We start from the raw sequence: 25216 nt of genomic DNA, 5'->3' as shown, positions 1-25216 counted from the left end.
TTAAGCACAAATGGTAGTCTTCGAACTGTTGTCTTGTAGTCTTCGTGATATTAATATTGGTTAATTGCAATTTTTTTTTCCATTTCTAGTACTGTAACTGCATAATGCCGTTCAGAATACGGCGGCAAAATGGTAAGACACTCGTGGCCACAACTTCCACACTGGACAAGCCCAAGCAGTATAAACTGACTGTCAAAGCATCAGTCTACAATGAACAGAATGTCTTCCAGTATGCAACCAGAGATATCATCTTCATATCGGTGTCTGCATATCCTTACTAAGCAATCAAGCTAGGGGGCACTCTTTGCAACATTCATTCGTCAGCCCTTAGCTGCCAGGTACATGTATGCTTTTCTTTAGATTACGCTGTCATGTAAGGAATCTTAAAAGGTTTTGTCAGAAAACCTACACAGCATTGGGAAGAAAATCAAAGTTGCCATGAATCAAAGAATTGTCCTTCCTGTATGATGGGATATCTGTCCATTATTATTTACTAAATTTGGTACGTATATAAAAATGTATATAAACACTAGCTAGGCTTGTTATTTGTGCGTGTTCAAAAGCTGCCTTACTGGTAGATCTATCTACAGAACTAACAAGTAGACTTTTAAAGAAAGTATTTTGGGTGTCAAAATCTATTTTTATCTCTTTAAAATGTTTTATTTTTAACGGCTGATAATGGGGCAATTTGAAACACAGTTTGCTTCTAGCACTGGCATTTAATTACAAGCCCGCTGCTTAGGTAACAAGTATTGTTATTTCTTAAATCTTGATAGCATTGTTATTTTTTGTTGAAATCATGTTGGAGATCTTTGGCAACATTCTGTTGGTTTCTTTCAAATTAACTTTGGTGAGTAACCATGCACAGCTGACTAAGATGGCTGAGCTGTCCTGAAAATATGAAAGAAAAGTTTATATTCTCGGCCTGGGAAATGTAGGCTGATAATATACAAGGTCAAACCCACTGAAAAAAAAAGTAACTTAGGGCTTATCATGACCAAAATGGACATTGTGATATCGTGTCTCGAATCATTTGAAATTCTTTCATCCAATGCAGTAAGTTTTGTGTGGTAATTTTTGTAAAATTGGACACTGAAAACAATAATAGTTCATAAACGGCTCATTTTAGAATTGTTAGTAATCAGAAATATGTATGTCATTATCTTGTTAAAATATCTTGTCTTCACTCTGAACTTTATCTTTTAATTGGATGCAAAAATGATATTCCTGGTTGGAATTATTGGAAGTGATAGCAATGAAATCAAGGAATAGTCAGCTTTAACCTTCTGTTCTATGTATTAGATAACAAAACCCTTTTATAGATTTGTACATATGTATAATTTGTAATTGCAGACAGTTTAATTTTAAACAGGTTGTTTAAAAGGCGAACAATCACTAAATTTCGGAAATTGCTCGACTAAAACCTGTTTTCATGAAAAAAAAGGCAACATTGCTTTTAAACAGGATTGAGTTGAAGTCTATTTGAAAGTTGTGTTTGTGTACAAAACAATGGATTTTGTCACAATTTTTTCTTTTTTTCAGGAATTTTCTTGGTTTTCCTGAGTACAGGTCTCAATAGTTTTCCGTTTTGTATTTGTGCATGCAGATGCCATGTTGTTATTCTCCTGCATATGTCTGATCAAAATAAAATAATCTCTAAAAACAGATAAAATACTGTCCACATTGATTCTGCAAAAGTGTGGATGGAATGGGTCGGGGAAAAAAAGGGCTTCAGCATTTTTGGCTTTTGTAGTTTTCAAGCTCCATTTAACTTACCAGTCCAGTACAATCCAGTACACCTGTTACTGTGAGTATACTCATAGTCAGCAGTCAATGTGTTAACATGCTTTGTGACAAGAATGTCAAAATTTGACACATCTGAGCAAAAGATGCAAGAGCAAGGTTTGTCCTGTTGGTGCAGCCAACTGGTACACTAACGTGTGTTGCATCAGCATCAGATTTAACAGCCTTTCTCCTCCTACCTCCCATGTGGCAATGTAAGTAAATATTTAGGCAGAGCTGATTTGAAATACAGGGCAGTAACAGGTGGTCGCATTCATGTCTGTCCATCTTGAGAGGCCCAACAAATTTCATCTAGTCTTTGGAGAAAAGTTACTGTTAATTCAATGGCACTATGTACTGCTATGGGTATACCAAGAATAACTAGTTCTAGAACTATAGAAGGCATTCCCCAGTCTGCATGGGTATCATGAGGCTTTTGAATAATTTGAAAGCAATTGTTGACATTTCAATGAGATGGACAGCAGTCTTGAAGTACGCTAAAGACTGTACTGGGATCTCATTCATAAGATCAGAATAAACATTTATTTACACTCATCTGTAACTTGGTTAAAAATAACTGCAAAAGTCTTGCTGTAAAAATAACAGGAAAATGTTCAGTGTTGTATATTCCAACTAGATCTTTTGCAGAGACATGTAAGTACAGAACTTGGAGCATTCAATCTGTATCACCTATCATCAATTTAGTAACAAAATAAAATTTAAAAAAAGTAAATAAATGATAGGTGATCCTTTGAAGTCTGAAGAACCGGTTTGAAAAGGTGAAGGAGGGTGTTTATCAAGTGCACATTTCAATACACTAAACTCCCTACATGGCAAATCGCTTTAATACATCACAAAGTTGCACAAACCAACAAATCATGGCCTAAGCCCTAAAAACAGATTTGTGATACCTGAAATTGTATGAGGTGAAATCACAACCCTCAAATATAAAAAATTATAGTTACTGAACATTCCCCCCAGAAAGTTGAAAGCTGTGTCAATCAATGACTGACTGCTGTAAAGTATGAACGGCATAACTTTCAACTGCCCAAGGCTCTAGTCCATGTACAAATATACATAATGATTATCTGGTTCCCTGTTTCTCCGGCATAAACTAAACTAATGACCAACGATCAGGGCAACAGGCCGTTACGTCACATCGTCACCTTCTTCAAACTCTCCACCCTGTTGAATTATAACAAGAAAGCTAAGAAATTACACTGTTGTTGCTAAATTTACTCCTATGTTTACATGTACATCGGTTGCAGGACATTTCTCCTAGGTTAACTCCTACAATAGGCTACATAGGTAGCTGAAGAACAAGATCATCACATGATATGATCATGTGGTTTGATGTTGCTATGTGATGAGGTCACGTGACATGAGGTGGTGACTGATAAAGATCCATATTTTTTCACATCCTTATGTGGTAGCAACAGCTGCTTATTCCCCCAAACCCAACAATTACATTACACTGACGAAGCATTTTGGCCTCGCTCTCTGAAGAGTGTAAGAAATGCTCACTTTTCCTTCAAATACAACTTCCCAACTCCAAGCTAACATTTTCCTTACCTTCTCAATCTTCTCATCAAGTAACCTGAAAAATTCCATCTGGCTCTGCGAGATCACCCTGCAATAAAACAATACAGATATCAAATGACAGTCTCAACTGCCCATAACAAGACAGCAATATCTGATACCTGACACTACTGCATAGAGCAAGTGTTAGTGACTAAATCTCTTTCAGGATCCCATGACGTTGACTATCGAAAGCCTTCTCCTTGGCTGATTTCTCAAGCCGCAATCTGAACACATTTTTAAACAGATACAGCTTCCATCATTCCAGACAAATCTTCTGAACTGACGAGCTCTTTTTTCCGCTTGGGTTCTGATGATATTCACAATCACAACCTTAGCTGGCAACACTTAAGCATGATGTTTATAGATGTTGTACATAGATATTCTACAAAGAGATCTTTGTCAGTACCACTCAATGTTCTTGTTATTTATGCTTTTGAAACGATCTTAACAAAAGCACAGATGTGAATACAAATAAAACTTCAGCAACTGCAGATGTAATCCCTGCTACTCTGTTCAATATTTCCAAGCTGATGATTTTATATTAAAACAAGCTACGTTTCAGTGCTTGATTAGCTGATTGTAATGCACTTATCAGCAAGCTAATTGATTCATTTGGTCTAACCAGTCTACACTTGGGAACTCAAGCAAGCAAGCCAATCCAGCTTACGAGACTGAACTCCAATTTCCTCACTGGAACCACTTACTTGTTATTGTGAGCCAATGGTCCGGCCTGAGGTGTCTCTTTCCTCTGTAGTTTTCGCAATCCAAGGTCCTTCTGCAAATTTGTTCATCGAGGAAGAAAAGAACATTAAAATTCACACAGATGAAACACTTTGCTGTATTTCATGTGAAATCAAACTGTCAGACAAATGCCATTCCAGACTACATTGACTGATATGAGACTAAATCCCACAAACTGAGTCTGAAGGATACTGACAGTTTTTGCTTTCATTTTTCCTATTTTCTTTGCAATGATCGTGATTGTGTGCACTGCAGGGACGTAGTGATAGGGGGATGTGGCACCCCAATAATTAATTCCAGTCAGCAGATAGAGCTTTGGTCAGTAAATAAATCCAAAATTGGTACATAAAGAATACAATTTGGTCAAATGGATTATTCAGTAGGAAATCCTACATAGCATTGTGTTTCCAAGTGTTACACTTTCTGAGTTTTTTTCTCAAAAAGTGCTTTTATTGAATCAAAAAATGTGGATAAATGTCTAAATATCTCCGGAACGCAGTGCACTACAGGGGTCATTCATTAATCAAATTGTAGCTTTTGATGTACTCAATCCAGCAATATCAAAATTGATAACCTGAATCTGTCGACTTATTACCCATTTATCTAGAGCCGGTCACATATTTGGTCTTTTATCAGACCTCTCAAACATCTTCTAATCCATAAAGATGGGGTAAAGTAGAGATGTTACTTTGAAAAAAAATCCTGTTCAACCGTCACGTTTCTGGCCACGAGTGACCTACCTGTTTATTGAATTACATGTACACCACTTTTTTTTTCAAACAAATACAAATGAAAGTCACATCGAGGTGGAATTCCTATCCTGAAGACAAGATATTAATATTTTCCTTCAAAAGTCATGCCCTTGACACAACCAATCAGGGAATTCCATCTCATTTCATGACATGAGATGAACCTTTCTAAAATGATCAACGACTTCATTCTTCACTTTCAGACAAGAAAATGAACTCCCGGGCCTTTTTCATATTGCTAAGTCTCCTGAGATGTACCAATACAATGCATGCTTTTGGTTAGCAACGTGAGGATCCCTGAATCAAATGCATTATTTTCAATTGCATGGCACAATCAAGTCTATAAATAGCAGTTCCTTTTCAGGAGTTGGACATGAGAACGTGGGAATCTATTGGATTTGAATGAACAAATCAAAGCCAGGAAGAAAACTGAGATATCTCACACTAAATTGCATTTTTGCACTGCCTTACCTACGACTTTTTTACTGTTTTACTCACCGATAGGCTGATTTCTCGAGATACTTTGGGATTGATTTCTTCCCCTGCAGCCTTTGCAGCATTATCTTCTGTTTTCTCACCCATCTGACCACCTGTTTGTCCACTGTTCTGACTGCTGTTTGTGTCCCGGTTCTGTTGAACATTCTCCTTGCCTGCTTTAGTACACTTTGACTCTACTGGGGGGAAAATTCAATGTTTTGATCATGCCAAGAGTTGAATTTTTGCACTGAATTTCAACTATTTAAGGAAACATGCAATCAAATCAAGCAGTCTCCCAAGTAACTGCGCCAAAAATAATAGGATTTTCAGGCAAATGTTTTGAGTTTTATGTTCAGTCCACATCTTGTCAGCCCGTGAAGCTCACTGAAGTCATCACTGTTCAGTGCTCCAATGAACCAAGTTTTGTACAAGATGGAGAGTTCTTCAAAATATATGTCCAGAAACTAAACTAAAATTTAAAAAACTATATGCCTAAAAATGCTACACTTCACTTTGTAAAATTGATGATTTGATGCTTTCTGAAATATCACTTCAATCATGAAAACTGGAACAGCAGTCATACATATCCAGTACATATATAACAAGCAATATTCTGTACCAGGATAATTTAACCTGTCCATGTCTAAGGACACACACAAAAAATAGAAATCCATTAACAAGACTGCATTTCCAGATAAAATCCAATGCTGGCATGCAATGGCATTGACTCTGCTTGGAGACAGGACTTAATTACAGAAAAGATTCACTTCATTTATGAAGGAATTATTACTCCTGGGAGATCTGACAAAGGAATGATCAAAATTGTTATTACTTTCCCAAGGTTGGTTGCATATGAATCCAATTTTCCACATGTGCTTGATTTCCCATATCGAAAAATTGCGACCCTATAATTCTGCAAGTAAACCGAGATTGGAAACATTCAGAAATCACAAGAAATTCAGGACACTTGTGAATCTATTGAATTGTTTTCTTTCATTCTTAAATAGCGAATCTACATGTATATGATCCCTTCAATGATATTACTGACTTGTGACAATATGGCTGCATTCTTTGAAATCCCTCTGAGTAAAATGACTACTGGGAATGAACAACATAATGCTTCAACAGTCTGGGGGGGGGCTGCTAAATTGGAAGAAAATGCAGTCACACACAAGAGGGGGACCTAGCTTGAATTTCTTTCTTCAACTATAAATCTGGCCTACTACCTTGCTTGTAGTTCTTGAGGATATCCCCATTGCTTTTGCCTTTGACAGGAGTTGGATGATCCTGTGACACTGTCTTAGTAGCAGAGCAGCCCATGTCTTAGACAGCAGCCTTCATAACCTGCTTGATGTGATCTCGTAGTTCTAGTGGAATCTTCTCATAGCCTGACTAGAGGATTGCAAAGCTTATTCACCTAGTGTCAATTCAAGGGAAAAAACAGAGAAGACATTGGTTATATAAATAGACTGAACTTCCACAAAAATTACGTGGTCATTTCAAAGTTGACCCACAGGTGTTATTACAGTCTCAAGTTGTAATCACATGATGCCTCTTCAACCACTAGGACTGTGACAATTTGCAAAAATGCACAGACGCATCAAATTTAAGAAGGCATGTGACTAGAGAGTGTGGCATGACCATGGTAATGGCTTCTAGACAAGTCAGAGTTGTGACTTATTCCTGAGAGGGAATCTTCACTGTTTACCATGAATATTAATGCTATCACACAGTCACACAAAACACCAATTGCAAATACTTCTGATTAGTATTCAACACAACGAGAATCTGCATAATTATTCTGCACTATAACTAAGACACTGGGCTCCAATTTAAAGGCACTTTGCGACTGAAAAGTCTTATGACACAGTAAAAGAATACTTCAGACATTTCTTTTACATTTCATGTATGCAAGAGAGACAGAAACATGCCCTATCACTCTGGAACATACCACAAGCTAATTTGAAAAACTCAACATCACCTTTTCAAAATCGGCTTTTCAAAATGCATGATACTTCAGCTAACAAATCGGATAAGAAGCTGTCATTTTGTTCACCTTCTGGTTGTCACAGTAAAGACATTAGTCCCAAGGTGAAAACAGAACAGAAAGAGAGAGCATAAGGAAGAACCGTCTCTCCAAAAGGTCTTAAAAGCTTCTGACATAACAACCATGTGATAATTAAATCAGCCCGTTGTCATTCTATAACCGCAGTACATGCATAAGCATTCCAATCTCACAGACTGCCAGATATTGCAATTAAACAATTATATAATCGATATCGCTCATTTTCCCCAGCAGTGACATACAGTATCAGCCTTCAGAAAGCGGTAGCATATCCTAGAAAGTATTGAAATATTTATTGAGAAAACAAATACAATTTTCAGACAGGACCACAGGGTCAATGGATGTCCATGTATGGACTATGCACTCACTGCCACGAAAAAAAAAAGAAAACTGATTCTTCGTCTTCACCAAAACACTAACAATCTGAACAGAGATTTAAATCCAACAAAAAAGGAAATTGAAATTGATGCCAATTTTTGTAAGTCGGGTAACCAATACCTAGAAAATCCATTAATGCCATGTTTTTTTGTTTTAGTCAGTGCCCAACATGAAGAACAGGCTGGATAACAACATGACTCTGAGCGTGAATAAGAGAAGTCAGGTTCTCTTTCTTGATTTTGGATTTTAAGATGTGTCACAGAGGAAGGTTGAAGCCATCCAACACAAACACGGCATCCGATTATTACCCTCACTACAGCTAAGGGAGAAATAGGAAGAGGAACTGCATACAAAGCACATGGCACGTACCACAGCAATTTAAGACCAAATACTATCACCATTATCAAATTACAAACTGAATGACGGTCATTGGCTAAACTATCAATTAGACAAATGAATTTCCTTTCTGTTTCCATGGTGATAGAAACACTTTTCCGTTACATAATGGGAAAATTTAATGCACGAGCTTCTTCAAATCTAATGGCCACTTTAGTAGTTCTTGTCGGAAGTCACTCAGCAGGCCCAAATCAAATTTGATAAGTGCATTTCTTCTTACTTAGACAATGAGACAATAAGTCCTCTACAGATTCCTTTGGATCAACTGAAAAGATTCCGTGGGCAAGTATGATCTCGACAGCAGAGAGCCTTGAATGACAACTAGCTGTCAGCCCCAAGCAAAATCCGGCAGATGCTTTTGTCTCATCAACCACAAACTTTTTATATCTCTCAACAATAGTTCTTTTCCTTATGCACAGGCTTCACAACTCGTCATGAACAGGTGCATTCCAAGACCAGAGATTTCAGGACAAGATGCCCTGGTTATTTCAGGCACATTTTGACCTCCGCTCAAAGTAACCTCCTTGAAACCACCAAACTCCAACACCATGCAGAAACAATGACAAATTCTTGCTACTTCAACTTTTTAGAGGCCAGACTTTCCTTTTTTATAATCCTACAAATTCCTTTATAACCTGATTTTGAAGGATTGTAGTCCCCTTCAAGTTTCTCAGACTTGTCCTCAGCCAAGCATCGGGCCAAACAACTACAGACAATCTTTTTCATTGATACAATCGCTTTCAAAGAATTATCCTCTTTACTATTTTTGAGCATACATGTAGACTACACGACCACACAAGTTTCCAGGCACGCAGTCCCACAACTGAGATGCATCTAATTTGATTTATATATGTTTTCATCTGGATGAAAGCCATCAAAAAACCCCTTTCATTTGGCCTGCTGATGTCACAAGTGAAGCCATCAATGATTTAGCAATGACGCATACACCCATTTGCACGTAGGCATTCCACAGTTCCGTAAAATGCATGTAAACTCCTAGAATCAATAAGATTTTTCAAATGCCAAGGACACACGTCAGGCAAATGTAAACGTGACAGTTTCACAGATCTACTGGTCCATCACATTAAACACGACAACCAAGAGGATGGATGGAATGAAAACACAGAGGTGTTCTTGAGCGTCAGTCCTGGTGGCAAACCGTGCAATTCTGGGGGTTATTATCGACTGGGGCAACACAGAAGATGTGATCACACAGAAACTGACAAGCTGCTATGGCCAGTTGGCCACTCTCTCTTGCCAAAACTCTGCACCTGGTCCTAGGGGAAGATATCAGCTCTCTAGGTGTTTCCAGGTTCAGGGTTGACTTGATGACAGGTGTCGTTGGGGTAAATGAAATGTCATTTTCACTGGTCAGGGGATTCAAGGATTTCAAACCCTCTCTTGAACCATCAACAATGGGAAAATAAAAGGAAGAATTAATAAAAAATGCTTATTACTGCCAACAGCAATTTACATCTTTTTGTAAGAGTGTTTGTCATTTTTTTGAATCGTCATATTCCACTGGCAATAATTTTAAAGAATGAACAGTTGCCAGCCTACCGTTTCCATACCGTTTCCATGGCAATTCGCATTATTATCACTGTGAATCGCATTCAAACAGATGGACATGCAATTTAAAAATGTACCTTTCAAAGCATTTCAGAACTATTCTTGAGTTCAGTGCACACTGGCAAAAAAAGATCATGTGCAGAACATTAAGGTTTTCACATCACTCTGTCCAAGTAATGTTGTATTTCCTGAGGGAATGAGGACGGAATACCTTGATAGTCGGAATAGGTTTGTACATTTACATTAATGAGACTTTTTACATCACATTTGCAAAATCGCAGCATGGTCATGAGACATATACAGGCCAAACATGCACACATGTATGTGTTCCAAGGAATAAAATATTCTCTCCTAAGCTTCTTTATTTTGTTTATACAATGTGCAGTGGGAATTTGCCACGAGGAATCCATCAATTTATATTTGTTCAATTTCTTTCTTTGTATGGGGATTCTACATTGATGTCCTCAGAAACAGCAGTCCTATGCTTATACATCCCTTCAAATAATCGAATAATACATGCAACAGAGGCATCATCTTGCTCGTGTCCACATGTATTTTCACTTAGCTGTTACACGGAGTATGCAAGGAGAATCCATGGTAAAATGCCCCTCGTGAGAGGCATTCAATCAAGATGCAATCAATGCAGCCATGTAACCTGCACTTACTTTATCTCCACTTTCAATTTCATCCTCAGCGATGCATCGTTGCCAAGGTACAGTAACCAAGGAATCTGTACCTTGATACATCTGTCTCCCACACCACCAACTGTGATGTGCATATCCAGTATAGTTACTGGCACATCACCACCAAGTGTCCATATGTATCTAGTGTCTAGCAAAATGCACGAACATGAGATAAATACCTTCAAAATGTTCAAACGTTTTACCGTTGGCATGTTACTTATCAAACACGATACCTAATAAATTATCCCACTGCTGTGCTTTCCAAAGCCATTCTACATGTCCATGTTCTTTGTAGACACACTGTGCTGCGGCATACACACTGTCTCGCATACTGAAATAATCTGAAGTTAAAGTTTAACACAAGTGATCTATCTACCCACTTTTTGCCAGTGAGTGACACAGGAATGAAACAGAAAAAAAATTGGGTCTACAGCAATTTGATGGTTAGAAATACAATTTGAATTTGTGCTCTGCCTTACGCTGCTAGTTGCAACTGACGTACACGCTCTAAAGTTGGGGACGTACACAAATATGACCATCCTTTTCTAGACCAATTGAATTAGCTTTGAACAGGAGATTACAAATAGAACACCCACATGTTACTTCATGCCGCCAAATTTCTCACAAAGGAAACTCTTTTAGCAAAGGTTTTAGGCAGAAACAACATCCTGAATGTTTTTGACAAGCACTGTAATTTGTGATCTTTGTGAATAAAATTATTCTTTGTATTAGTGAACTCCACATCCAGACACAAAAAAAACGACAATCACGTTTAGTACAAGGCTTGGCCATTCCACACTCATATTATTCCTCATTTGCTTTGGAATATACTATTTACATTTCATATTAACATGTATTGACTCAGCCTACAAATACACATCCATTCAAACAGGTGGTTAAAATGAAGACCAGCAATGAACTCTGCTCGCACAAAGCCCATCGAATCATGACCTCAATATTCAACCAATGCAAATAAGTTTACATGTACATTGTACATCTAGACTCCAGGCAGCCAAATCATCCCTTCATTTGAATGACTGGCTTGTTTGCAAAGTTTGTTGCATTCTGTCACCAATGCTTTCTATCTCCATGGAAACTAACAGTCCCTCCCATCAACAAATCAGTCTTCTAGCACTCACGCTCTAAATGTAGTCCAGGTGTCACTACATATCTTTTTACTGCTATTACACAGCTTTGGGCCAGGCACAGCTAGCCGACTGCAAAGACAGCGAGACTAGACACTTTTAAAGTAACTAGTGTCTACTCCTTGCAATGATAAAACAGGTACATGTGTCACCAGCACTGTCGGCCACACCAGGGAAGGTCATACATGTGTCATATACCGGTGAAACAAGTCCCCATTCCTATTAAAAGGCCTATTACTGTTACATGTACACCTTTAACAAGCATTTGGCTGTATAAAAAACAGTATGCTCATGTCAGCAAATCTAATACACAGCAGGCACATTGATTGATCATCTGCAGCCAAAATGAGAACCATGACTCATTATATGACAGCAACACATATTGCATTACATCTTAATTACATGTACATTGTCAAGTTACAGCCTGATTGTAACATCCCGAGTGTAAAGGCTCAGTCTTCTTCCCTCACATATACTGTCAGATGACCTGATCTGATTCCAGTGCAGACGAAGGAGTCTGTTTACTAAACAAAGTAGGATTTGAGTAGATCAGGAAGGTAGTATTAAAGAGAGCTGGCTTGCTTAAAGTGGATACAACCTCCTTTCATGATCCAATTCCAGAATCTTTCAATGACAATAGACACACCTTATAAATTCTCTTCTTCCAGCTCCATGGTAACATCAAAACAAATGTGCTCGCTCCTAACAGACAACTCTATGATCAACTCAATCCAGCATTCATGAATTGGGATGAAGTTACAAAAGTCCAGGTATGAATTGGTAGCCATGGTAATGGCACTGTGGATAGCCCTTTAGACGAGGCACTCTCAAGTGAACACAAACACCCACACGCACGCGGCATCATGAATCAATGACATCAATAAGTTCAGTATTCAGGATTGTAATGTAGAGGCACTTCAGTTCTTTTCAAATGGTGATGCCTTAGATTCAAACACTGCCTGGACTTAAAAGTGAAGAGTTTCCCAATCCCGATGGCATTGTGTCAAATACCAAAAAAGTATTCAAGAAGTGAGAAGACATGTATATTCATCGCCCTCGGGACAATCCTGCCAAAAAGATAACTTCACCTCATCCCTGGTAAATACTCCTTCATCACCGCATAAATGAGTTTTACTTTCTTTCCAATATTCCAATCTAGTTTGCTGGTCAGTAGCCTCACAATTTTTCCCTTTCAATGAGATGGAAAAGTGCAACTCATATTTTTTACACTAGGCAATGATGAGAAAAACCCACCTCCTTGAACACAAACTAAAAACTTATCTTCAAATAGGGACAACAGAGCAAGCTCAAGAAAGAAACAGAAAGCTTCTGGATTATTTCCAATGTCTTAGTTTTCCTACATTGTGGGCCCTGTTATTAAAATTATAAAATATTTGGGGTACGAACGAAGCAAACTAATGAACAATGACCTCTGTCTCTGAATAGGGAACCAATTGACAATACTCATTCAGTACTCTCTAAATCGGAAAGAGTGACATTAGGGACAAGACGTTTTAGAGTGAAAATCACTCTGAATTTAGACTGAAAAAGGATGAAAATAGCCCCTTCCAGTGGAAGCTCGAGTGAAATTTCAATCTTTTGGAGTCAACAAATTTCACTCCTATTCGTCTGGTCCTTAATTTCAATCGGAGGGATTGAATTTTCACTCGAATAGAGTGAATTTTCACACTTTAGAATTTAGAGAGTACCATCACACCCCTTTGTGGTTATCAGCATGGAAATGGTTCTCTGACACTACATTCAGTTACACAAATTGAATGTTGAGCATCCTTTCAATGGAAATTTCTCACTGTATTGGCCAGGACACAGAACTGGGTTTCAGGTGTGAAACATGATGTACATGTACATGTGGACTTGACTGGCAGTAGATTGTACTGAAAAGTTCCAAAGTTATTGAGGAAGGAAATCAGTGTGTTTTTTTCATTATTACAAGTATTAGTTACCATGGTTTCAGACCTGAATTTTCACATGCTCTTTTGATATTTTTACAAGAAATACTTGTTCTCATTCTGATGGGAGTAAAATTTTCAAACCAATTCCCTCGTAATCACACTGCTACACGGCTCATTCAAGTTGGAGAAATTTTAAAGTTTCAATTAAGTTAAAGAAGGAATATGGCAGGAAATAAAGGTGCAAATAAACAGGCATGCATACATGTACAAGTATAAAGGTGCAATATATGTACTTTTGTCATTCAACTCTGCAGGGCTTTGCCCTTATCCTTCCAAGCAAATCAGAAAATAAAGTCAGGGAAATGCAAAGCATTGTCACTAACTTAGCATTTACAAGTACATTAATGCCATACAATTTGTATCTTGATTTCCGCAGCTCAGAAGATAACAAATGCACATTATGGTAATCTCTCTGCTGAAACAGAAATCTTAGCGTCTTGCCACTAGTGAGCCAACAGAAACATCATTCAATGCAAGTGAATTTGTAGCTGTTGTCAGGTGCAAATTAATACAAGCACATGAATTCTCACTGTTCCTCCTGATCGCAATCAAACTTATTAATAATTCACAGACTTTCTGAAACGAGTGGTGTGAAGGTTTTATAACCGGCCAGTCTGTCCAAAGCAAATTAAATTTCACTGTCATCAACCCTGCATTATGTGACATTCTCATGAGTATGTTTGCCTACTTTACTCAAGTGAATTTTGATGGTTTGACACCTGGTTTGATGGTCATGTCAATCCCAACAACATTTTCAGATTGGATTAAGAACATATAAAATACACGAACAGCTGTGAACTGCTTACTGGTTACAGTGACCTTAAGTACAAATTAAAAAATGAGAAGGGCGCAATAGTTTGAGCCTAGAAGAATTTTTCTCAAAGGCAACCTTTTGCATTTTTGCCTTAAAGAAAACTTCTGCTAGGATCAAAATGTCAGGCCCTCCAACTTTTTGATCAGCTGCGACTAATTAAAGAAATCAAATTCTCATGAATGAGTGCAGAATGATTAATATTTTGTATACCGACAATGGGCTGCCAAATCATTGACTAAAAACGGCTCTGGTGAATTTGAGCAAAATATTCCCAAGAGAAGGACATGTATCACACAAAATTTCTAAAATAATATGCTGTGCTCATAAATGTGAAATTCTGTCATGTCTGTACTGTTAAATCTCTCAATCTAGCAAGATGTAGAGAATCTTTATCATCATCATATCAAAGATTAAAGTTAAATTTACATGAGGTTTAGCCTTTCAAATTAATGCCTTTGCCATTTTAATTTTGATTAATAATCACCTGCAAGTGAAAACTGTACATATTTTCCTCAGTTTTATGTATGGTGCCTTGAGGGAGTTTATTATATGGAAAATCCCAAACCATACCAAAACCAACAAGATTCTATGTGATTGACACTAAAAAGCTTGAGCATTGGCAGTAACAGTTTTTTGTTAAATTCAAAATCTTTTTTTATAAAAAATGTTGAAACCTTTGTTAATTTAATAATAACCTCTTCCTACAAGACGACAGAACCACTTCCATAGTTGATTTGGGTTAGGACTTGATTAGATAAAGGTCTGCAATATTTGCCCAAGGTAACGGCATGTACATGTACCTCCAAACTATGGCATTTATCTGTCTCGTGTCACAAGTTACCTCAGACCTTTTGAGTAATGAGCTTGTGCAAATGACAAGATTTATCTATAGGTTGGACACATGATACATGCAAGCACTTAGAACAATCCCAGATACCAATGCTCAATTAGTGACTGCCTAGGACAAGACACAACACGTTTTAAGACAAGACAAGTTTGTTATGTGGATATCTGAGCACACTTTTCACCCTGCTTAATGCAGATGCCAGACAAATTAGATTTGTTTTCATTGTTGAAATAACACTGGCAATCTCCCTGCAGGAAACTGATGTTACTGAACCATGAGACAATCTGAAACAATCTCTAATGAAGTGTAAAATTCCACTCCAATCAAATCCCACCCTATTGGATGCAGAGAAACATGTAATATCATATTTTGTTATTGCATCAAACGTTCATAATCATCATGCTATCCTTGGTTTAAATAAAGCAAGCTGCCTTCAAGGATACTGAGTTTCAGTACAAATTAAAATTAAATTATTCAAAACTGAACTTACAATATCAACAAACACACTGGTGGAGCCTACTAATGAAAGCATATACCAACTACCTCCAGCCTACATATTTCAAGAGGTAAACATAATATTAATGGAACAAAGAATAAACCCATTCATTCCTCTGTCACTTGAAACGATATTAAAATATTAACACTTACTTTACTGCATTGTCCATTTTCACATTGAGTTCCTTTTATGATCACAGCTGCTATTATCAATACATCCATCATGATTTTATTCTCACATACCAAATACATGTCAGTTAAATTCTTAGAAATATGGCTCAAAGCATTAAGCACACTAGGCCTATCCTCTTCGACTGGATATACACGTACATGCAATATCACAATACTTCAATCTTAGATTCAAATTGATATTTTTGTAGCATCTTTTTACAATTGCCATTCAACTTTGAAATGTCCTTACATGGTCCGTCGTAAGCTTAGCTGTCATTTTCATCAAGTGAAAACCTCAGGTTAGTTGTCATTATTGATTGGGCAAAGAGACCTTTCACATTTGTATAGTGTAGCAATAGTGTCTGTAGTGCGGTGTGGACAGGTTACACTACAGAGGCATTCAATTTTATAAGAGCAAAATATGACTAAGGCCCAAAGTCACAGTTTGGTGGACAGTACAGTGCATGTACATGTATACATGTCAAATGTGTGCGTCATTATTTATAAGCAAAAAAAGGAATTCTGAAGAAAAAAAAACATTTGGGAAACCAGGAGTTTCAACTTCCCTATGAATGAAAACTGGGCAGATATATTGTTAATTTGTACTAGATTTTGTTCGCAGATCCCCAAAATTATCCAAAAATCTCTATACTTTACATGAAATAAAATTTATATGGACATTTAGCTTGATGAGAGTATATATATTATCTTCAGTCAATTTTGGATTCCCAAGTAGAACATACATGGAGAACAAACTCTTGAGTATAAAATAATTTAGATGGAGGTCATGTTATTGAAACAGTTTTAATCCCCCATAAAATTTTAGGATGCTTGCATTCTGACTTGAGGAGCAGTCTTTAGTTTTTTGCTCACAGTTCAAAAGCCTCAAAAATTCATGTTATCGTGAACACTGGAGAATGACAGCTCCAGAGAAGTCTTAATCTCAAGCAAACTATACATGTACATTCTATCATGTCCAAGATAACCAGGGATTGGAGACACATGAACCATGGAACATTAATGGAACCTTTAGCACGCTATCACATTTGCCGATCACACGATTTGTCTTAGAGCATATTTATCACAATAAAACCTCTGAAGTACATAACAAACGACCCATGTACTAGTTACCAGGTCACGCAGATGGGCTTATCTCCAACACTGAACACACAGTCGCTGTGTAAATTTCTGCAACTATGCTGACAATTCTGCCCATTTGGCCAATAAAACGACATCGTAATTGGGGAAACTTGTACAAAGATGAGAATCGATGATAACGAATCCTGCAGTATAACCATGAGCTTATCGTGGTAACACAGAGTCTAGAAATACAGACTTGTTGGCACATCAGTCTAATTCTCATACTATGTTCAAGAGCTCCAGACGAACAAGCATCAAATGTCACAGTGGTATTCCACTCCGCTTTACACAGAGCAGTGTTGCAGTGCATTAGACATGTATTCGTTGACTTGCCTACTGTTTACTGAGTCAAGACAAAATCTATCTCATTTCTGAATGTGAACACTACAGTAGGCATATCGCTTTCCTTGTCTCTAGACTTTTACTGCCAGGTTCATATCCCATCACGACAGGCAAGGATTGAATTCCCAGTTCCGACGTGCATTTCTGATCTTTTACATGTATTTATAGACTAAGAACTTCATAGGCAGGGTTGAGTCTGGGAGAAGGAACATTTTTATGGTGGATAAACACAATTAAAATCTAAAAATTATCAATCCAGTCCCTTCAAACCACAACAGAAAAAACAGTGACATGATGAAAAATAGAGAAGAAAAACTGATGTACGGATATGATCAATATAAAACAAGACAGGAAAGCCAGACTTGTGTACATACATGTACATCAAAAGGCTCCATCATATTCCATAATAGAACAACTGTACGTGTAAGCAATATGGTGGCTATTCCCCGCCCATATAAGAAATGTTACCAGCTAAAAATTGGAGATGCACAAAGAGACTTTCTATTCTAAAAAAGAAATGGTCTGCTGCCCGGCACAAGAGTACTAAGCAAGTTTTAGCAGTTTGAGTTCATATTCTGTTACGGAATCCAATTACATGTACTCATCATGACCAGACTATATTTCAATCGTTAATTTTCAAAACTAATGAATTTAACATATCCTCGAGAACAAAATTCCTGTGAGATTAGCACATGCAACATTGTTCATGTCTTCGCATCACAAGAATTTAAGATTATGACGGAGAAACGCGTCACTTGTCCATTACATGAAAGATGAAGTACATCTCAGGAGTGACTGTTATATTATACAGATTAAAGTGGATGGTGTCTCATTGAGAAGTTTACCAGGGGAATCCTTGAATAATTAAAATGTGTTGACAGAAACCTCAGAGGAGATGGCCTGGTGGGAGGAAATCTACCAGATGATTAGATGCGGTCATTATAGACACCACCCAGCGAGTACTTGGGAGGATTGGGGGAAATAAACAGATATGGACTGAATCCTAGATTGCTTATTTTAATGGGCACTGTCTTGCCTTACAAAAAAATAGGCACGAGCATATCTGATTAAAGGCAAGTGTATATATCATTTTGTGGTGCCAAATGATGTACAGACTTGGCCAAGTAGGAAGGACAATTTACGGGTAGTAACAAAAATCTATGACACGTCAGAAAAATTCATTCCATCAACAATGTGCAATGTCACAACCTATGCTGTCTTTGCTCTACTGTACTCACTTTTCTTTTTCTCTCCAAATGTCAAGAAACAGCAGCAAGCATGATTGGACTGCTTTAAGGTGGACATTTTATAAAAACCGAATTGCCAAGCTTGAAGCTAACATTCCTGTCATGACAATGTGGGCTACGCAAACCAGAGACTGGCATTCTCCTAAAGACAACGATTTTTTTCATTAGCTCAGTTTTTGTGTATTTTTTCTTCCTGATATGAAGAGGCTGTATCATTTACCTTACTGAATAAACGGTGAAAACTTCCAAAAGGAAAATCACTTAAAACCACTTACCTTAAAATCTTGAAGTCCCCTGGCCTTGAACAGCTAAATGTACCAGTATGAGGATTGACACAGCTCCAGGCGTGTTTTTGCAAAATACAAGACAGAAATTGCCTTGCCGCAAGAACAAGAATTGCCTCAATGAACAAATCCAAAAGGAGCTTGCTACACATGTACCGCACTTGTAAGGTCTCTCTCGCTTGATCCAGTGCATACATTTAAATAATGCTTGCGGCCCGCAAGTCACGATTGTTCACGCCATTTCTCCATGGTAATAAACTTCTGTCGTTAATGAGTGTCTTGGTTGATGTGCAGCGGTGGGGAGGTTATTCACATGACATCTAGGGTCTGGTTTGGGCATCAAAGGTTTCTCTTCAGATCTCCAGCACAATTATAGGGCATGCCTCTCTAATTAGAGATGACAATCTTGCTTCATTTGTAGCAGATCTTCAGTCACCCTGGTGTAATAAACAGAAAAATCTGACAATCATCAAACAGAAATGAAGAATAAAAGCAATTGGTTTTCCAACTGTTCAAATGAGAGAAACTGATGCTGAAATGTCAGAGGGTCAAACGATGCTGTTCCACACTATAATCTGAGATTGTGAAACATGTTTGTATGTAAATGTAACGAAAAAATACACGTACCTCAAAACACGGCTGATGTAGGTAATTTTGATACTCAAAATTGTTTCTTCCCCGCTTTTACTTTCCATATTTCACAGTGATCCACAGTAAAAAGAAATACTAAATGTGTGCAGAAAGCTTTGACACATGTACATGTAGTTATGAGTGATAAAAGGAAAGGAGTTTGCATTGTACATATTGTCATCATGTCCAACACAATAATACTTCAGCATGGATTTTGATACATTACTTATCTAAATTTGAAATCAACATTTTTTGGACTAAAACCACACCAGAAGTCCAACACTTGTTTTTCCACATGCTTCTGTTTCTGAAGGATAATACAAACACCATTGTATGTACAGGGTATCGTGCAACTTATTACAAGTTGATTTCAAAAACATAGGCCTATCGTTCTTACTTTGTCCAATTTTTACATTTCTGTTCTTTGAGGATTAACCATCTATTGCGAGGTGATTTTAACCAATAATGACAAACAAGCTGATGACTGATTAACATCTTACACACTTGATTGGGTTTCTAGGGTCCCTGCAAGCCGTAACGTATGTTACAAATACACATATGAATTATAAACAAAGCAAATACCAACAAGTTGGACATTTTTTTGTCAAAGACTGTGATAACAAGAATGACTGACATATTGACGGCCATGTTGCTGATTTTGTGACACATCAAAATCAAATAATCAGAATGTCATCCAATCTTTCTAAATATGCTGCATAAGACCATAGTTTTTCTCTTCCGACTGTCTCTTACAAGCTACCATATTGCATGCTGTGTATCATAATGTTCCAAATTCTGATAAAAACAAAGAATTCTGACAGGCTATCTTGGCACGTCCTTCAAACATGACAAAGTACAACTGTAACACACACTGGATGAAATAATAAAGGTAGTCCGATAAAACTGTCAATAATATTTCCACAGCCAGTCAGCACGTATCAACACCAAACAGACATGTCACTTCCATCTCAGCTTGTGTTGTATTGGAAACAGGTCAATCTAGCTTCAGGCCAACTGAAATTGTCAGAGACAAAGTTTTTTCCTGTGCAAGCATGTTTTTAACATGCGTGTGCATTTTCAAACTTGAAAATTATGGCAGCCAGATATGGAAGTCTTTCCAAATTGTCTGACTGTTGAATGACGTCAAATCATCCAGTCAAATTTCTGTATATTTATACTGACCCCTGTGCATCTAACCTTCCCTTGTCTTTTGACATGCCCTCCCCCATCCAAGCCACATGATTACAGACACATCTCTAATAAAAGCAACATTGTCTCATCCAGCCATCTGTCCCCCTGTCCTGAGGACAGGTAAAAAAAAAATCTGGACAGGCAGTTTTTTGCTTGTCCAGCATTAACAAACCCCATTTTTACATAAATTTGTAACACCGGTGAACAACTTTATGTTTCCTTCCAACATACTTGGTGCAATGGATATGTTACGCCCCACTACGGCATCAGTCCCAACTACAGTTGGGCTGGTCCTAACTAGAGTGCTATAGTTGGGCTGGGCCAACTACAGCACAGAGGTCCAATGAGCAAGTGCCAAAGCCATGTGTGATGTCATGAATGAAGTGCCATATTTTAGGTGAATTGTCAAGGGTGAGATGCATAAAGATAAGGTTGAGAAATTTTCTACCAAAATTGGTCAACAATAGTTGGGCCAGCCAACCTTCAACACTACAGTTGGGACTGTAGTTGGGACAGACGCTATAGTTGGGGCATAACAGTATATGGCCTTAAAGGGTACCCAGGGGTATCAGTTTGGAAAAGAATTACTGGAAGTGAACAGGAAGTACATGTATTGAAACTTGGCTGGAGTTGAACAGGGGACTATTTAATCCTAGATGAAACCCTGAAGGACAATCTATATGAAACTCCTTCCTTTAGGAAGTTGAAGACAATATATACATGTACATAGGTTACAGAGTACCACGTACAGTCTTAAAAGTTAGGACTCACAGTAATTGACAAGTGAGACACACAAAATTTGTGATAATAAAGTCTACAGTGTCAGAAAAGAGTAAAGGGATATGCAAAGATAACACTGTAACTCAGTGGTAAAGGAAAAGAGAAGTCATGACAGTGGAATGCCCATGTTCAATCCACCACCAAATCCTAACAAATTGGGAGTGTGGTCCAATTAAGGCAGGGAAAATACATCCCATGAACATGACACTAAACCAACATTTACAAATATTTAATCTAAGCAAACAGACAGTTCACGTCGTCTATGTCAGAAAAGTCAGCCATCTTGCTGGTTGGAACTGATATCAACTAAAACTATCATTATGTACACAACTTGTGGTTGAACGTTGGAGTCGATCGCAATAAACATTATCGTACATCTACCGTCGATTCGAATGTGCGGGTTCGCGGTCCGGTCACAGTACATGTACCATGGAGAAATAAAACACATGTACGGACTGTACCACATCCACGTATCCACACAATGGTGTTTGCGTCCAAAATGCACATATATGCTTGTTTCCAAATTCTCAAACCAAAAAAAAGACAAGCAAGTCGTCCAATTTTATAACTTGAAGTTTTGTGTGAGAAGTACTTACAAACAACATATCTCTGCGACGAAACATCGTGCTGACTGTCGAAAGTACCGTCGTTGTGTTGTGAACAGCTAGCGGGTACAGCGCTGACAGCATGCATGCAAACGAATAACGCGTGGTAGGGTCGTACGTACATTTTAATTTCGAACGTGCATTTGATGTAAACGAAGTCTCGAAACTTTTTAATTATTCGAGGATATTTTAGGATTATTTTTGACTTAATAGAGTCAGAGTTAATAATACTTTCGTTATGTAATCAGGTTTGGATAATTATTTCCAACAATTATCGAGAAATGCACCAATCGTATATACACTGTTATCACGGATTTTGGAACTTGTATAAAATGTGACGTCATGTTGCTAAGCACTTGCCATTCACTTGCCGTTCGTGCACGGGTATAACAGGTGGATTTACAGTAATTGATTGAATCGGGTTTTCCAAATTTCCCACGTTTGTGATGATTCTTCTTGTGCGATGGATATTTTGTCCCTCAATATTATGTTAGAATTGTTATGAATATAGAAATACGTTAATGGAAAATTTCTAGATTCTTTAAACTATATGAACTGTTTTTTAAGTTCCCGGATATTTTGAAAATAAATGTCACTCTCTGTGAAAGATAATCTCTTGAGTACACGTATATTAAAAGAAGTAAAATAAAAAAGAATCAGGTCATTCCAAAGTATCCTTTATGTATCACGTCCCAAAATATAAACGTAATACCTGTCTCAGTTCATGGGATACGGTGATAGAAGATGGTCGTTTTAAAATCTGCAATCACAATACTTGTACATTAACACCTGATGACGTCATCATAATGTCACACTTGTAAGTATATCTAAAGATCAGGTTTGGTGTTCAATATCCACGTCAGGTTTCAAGTTTATACGGTGTACCGGAGAAAAGCCGCCGGGATGATCGGCCAGAAAAGGAGAAGACTTTAGGCGCTTGTTTTAGAATATTAGGAAATCGGGCGATATCGATTTCTGATTTGATGACGTAACAGAATTTAATGTGTTCTACTGACAAATGTAATTGAACTTATTAGTTGTGCCAAATGGTATCTCTGAAGTACATTTATGATAAATGACGAAGTCAAATAAAAAGAAATCTGTCCATTTTTTAATTTGTACTGGTCAAGACAACTTATACATTCTTATTTATCCGCGCCATGGTTATTTATGCGTATGTGTGCATAATCATGAATGCATGAGTGAAAAAGTCCATAACAGTGAGCGCACTTACCCAACGTAGGAGTTGGGGCCAGTCTTGTTATAAATAAATATAAATAAAAGGCGTAGAGTCCGGTGCACAACTTAATCAAGAACATAACCTAATTGGGAAGCTTTGGGCAAAGCCCAACTGCCTTAATGAGAATTGGCCATTAATTAAAATTATAAATAAATGAATCGTGTTTTGACATTCCAGAAACTGCTTGGGAAGCCTTGGGAAAGCCCCGTTGCCTTGATGACAATAGCCCATTGAAAATTGTAAATAGATGGATCGTGTTTTGATGGATATGCATTGTTGTCTTGTCTATTATGTGTTTGTATCCCTTTTATCCTTTCATTTGGATGAATAAATATTAGTAATAATAAATAAGTAAGTAATGTAACCGACTTAATTTTCTAACGTTGATACCATATAATATGGTAGAATTACCAAGCAGGAACGGTTTACACGGTTTGAGAACTGTGCCTCAGTTTTGCGGTCTGATGATCAAATAATTTGTTACCAACAAAACGATTTATTCATAAATATGCGACGTTTCTAAAAAGAAAATGAAATTATTGGGTTTCATAACTATAGACTGGAAACCAATTATATAACTTTGTCCCATCAAATACTCTCTGTGAATAAGTGCTTTCCCTATAAAAGTTGAGGTTTTGTACATTTCATAGAAAGAGAGAGGGAAAATCAGAAACAAATAAAATAGAAAGGATAAAGAACACCAATGTTCATGAAAGTACAATCGCTTAGATTTGATCTTCTCTTACCGTTTGATCTGAACTGTTAACAGTCTGTCAGTTTGCTGCTGGTGATGAGTGCTCTCCCGACCCCCCCCCCCTTTCCCGGCGACGTCTGTGCGATCATGGAGAAATGGTGCGATTATTGTGCTGATTTTGCGCACAGTATTCAAACCTGTAATGTTCATTGAAAAGGTAGAAAACTTCTACGTTCAAGTAGTAAAGTGGATAAAGGATACAAGGTCAGTGACCTTTCCAAACTGAGTCAAAAATAAGACACTGAATACAAACATCTTCCGTGAGAGCGCTCCAAGGTCTTTGGCTGACAATCACTAAAGAGCGCCCTCCTGTGAACTGGGTAGAAAATTACATTACGGCTCTAGCAATCTGTCACAACGCCACCAACGTTTACTGAAGAATTTTGGGGGAGGTGGGATGGGAGGTAGATTCCCCGTTGTAAGAAGAAGGGGACCAACGAATCTCCACATTACTTTTGGATTTGGTGCAATCTGTCAACAGCAAATATTTTGTTATCAACAATTTAGAGAAGGACGTCTATTATACACAGACTTTAAGGATGCTATACAATTAAAACATTTGAGAAGTTTTGACATTATGAACTGTTATCTTATGGAAGTTTATCTGATCAGGTCATCTTGGTTTGAGCCCAAACGGGCAATTGAACCTTTACAGTTGGTACTCGGTAATAGTTCCTTGACATGGCAAGGAACCATTGAAAACCGTGGAGTGCAATCCCTCTGTAATATGCCTACGGCTGCAGATATTTACTGAAGGGTGTCAAAAGTCCAATGCGTAGCCCCAAAGCACAGACCGTGTGACCAAGCTCCATTCGAACGATTACAGGGGGCGCACTTTGCCGAACAAGGTTTCGTCAAAGGGGTACAGGCCGGTAAATAGATCGAAAAGTGCTTCCGCCGGCCACATCACAATTTGTAATGCACTCAAATTTCTACGCAAACACACGTAGAGCATGGTCCATGAACTCGAAGATTTATTGAAATGACAGATAAAGGCGACCAAAAGGCATGCAAGCATGTGTCTGAGTGAGATTTGGAAGAAATCGCTACTTAAAAACGGTCAATTTTTCGAGAAAAAATGGCGAGGGCCTTCACGACTGCTTTTGGGGGTGACATTCTGTGGGATGTCAATAAGTA

At 37.7% G+C, this 25216-nt stretch overlaps 2 protein-coding genes across 4 annotated transcripts in view; one reads left to right on the top strand and one right to left on the bottom strand.

Moving 5' to 3' along the window:
• The window catches only part of LOC110976421 (hemicentin-1-like), a 61641-nt gene extending 59969 nt beyond the window's left edge, over window positions 1–1672 (top strand). Inside the window, 1 exon segment of the mRNA XM_022229673.2 lies at window positions 90–1672. Coding sequence (XP_022085365.2) covers window positions 90–281 — 192 coding nt within the window. The 3' untranslated portion in view covers window positions 282–1672.
• LOC110976422 (uncharacterized) lies at window positions 1071–24364 on the bottom strand. Of its 3 annotated transcripts, none has more exons than XM_022229678.2 (7): window positions 24072–24364; window positions 18871–19316; window positions 6557–6747; window positions 5352–5527; window positions 4068–4138; window positions 3355–3412; window positions 1071–2967 (listed from the first exon to the last, which is right to left on the bottom strand). In XM_022229678.2, the coding sequence occupies exons 3-7, from the start codon at window positions 6648–6650 to the stop codon at window positions 2932–2934; spliced, it is 435 nt and encodes a 144-aa protein (XP_022085370.2). In that variant the 5' UTR covers window positions 6651–6747; window positions 18871–19316; window positions 24072–24364; the 3' UTR covers window positions 1071–2931. The 3 variants fall into 3 exon arrangements, with proteins under 3 accessions (XP_022085370.2, XP_022085369.2, XP_022085371.2); XM_022229677.2 differs by lacking the exon at window positions 24072–24364 and adding an exon at window positions 22077–22208; XM_022229679.2 differs by lacking the exon at window positions 24072–24364 and adding an exon at window positions 22077–22207 and having other exon boundaries at window positions 5352–5524.
• Window positions 24365–25216: the final 852 nt, after the last annotated feature.

This window comes from Acanthaster planci, linkage group LG11 (genome assembly GCF_054643075.1).
Source record: "Acanthaster planci isolate LZ-2023a linkage group LG11, COTS_SCS, whole genome shotgun sequence".
NCBI lineage: Eukaryota > Metazoa > Echinodermata > Asteroidea > Valvatida > Acanthasteridae > Acanthaster > Acanthaster planci.
The sequence above is the reverse complement of the archived record's forward strand: the minus strand, read 5'-3'. Positions and strand labels throughout refer to the sequence as shown.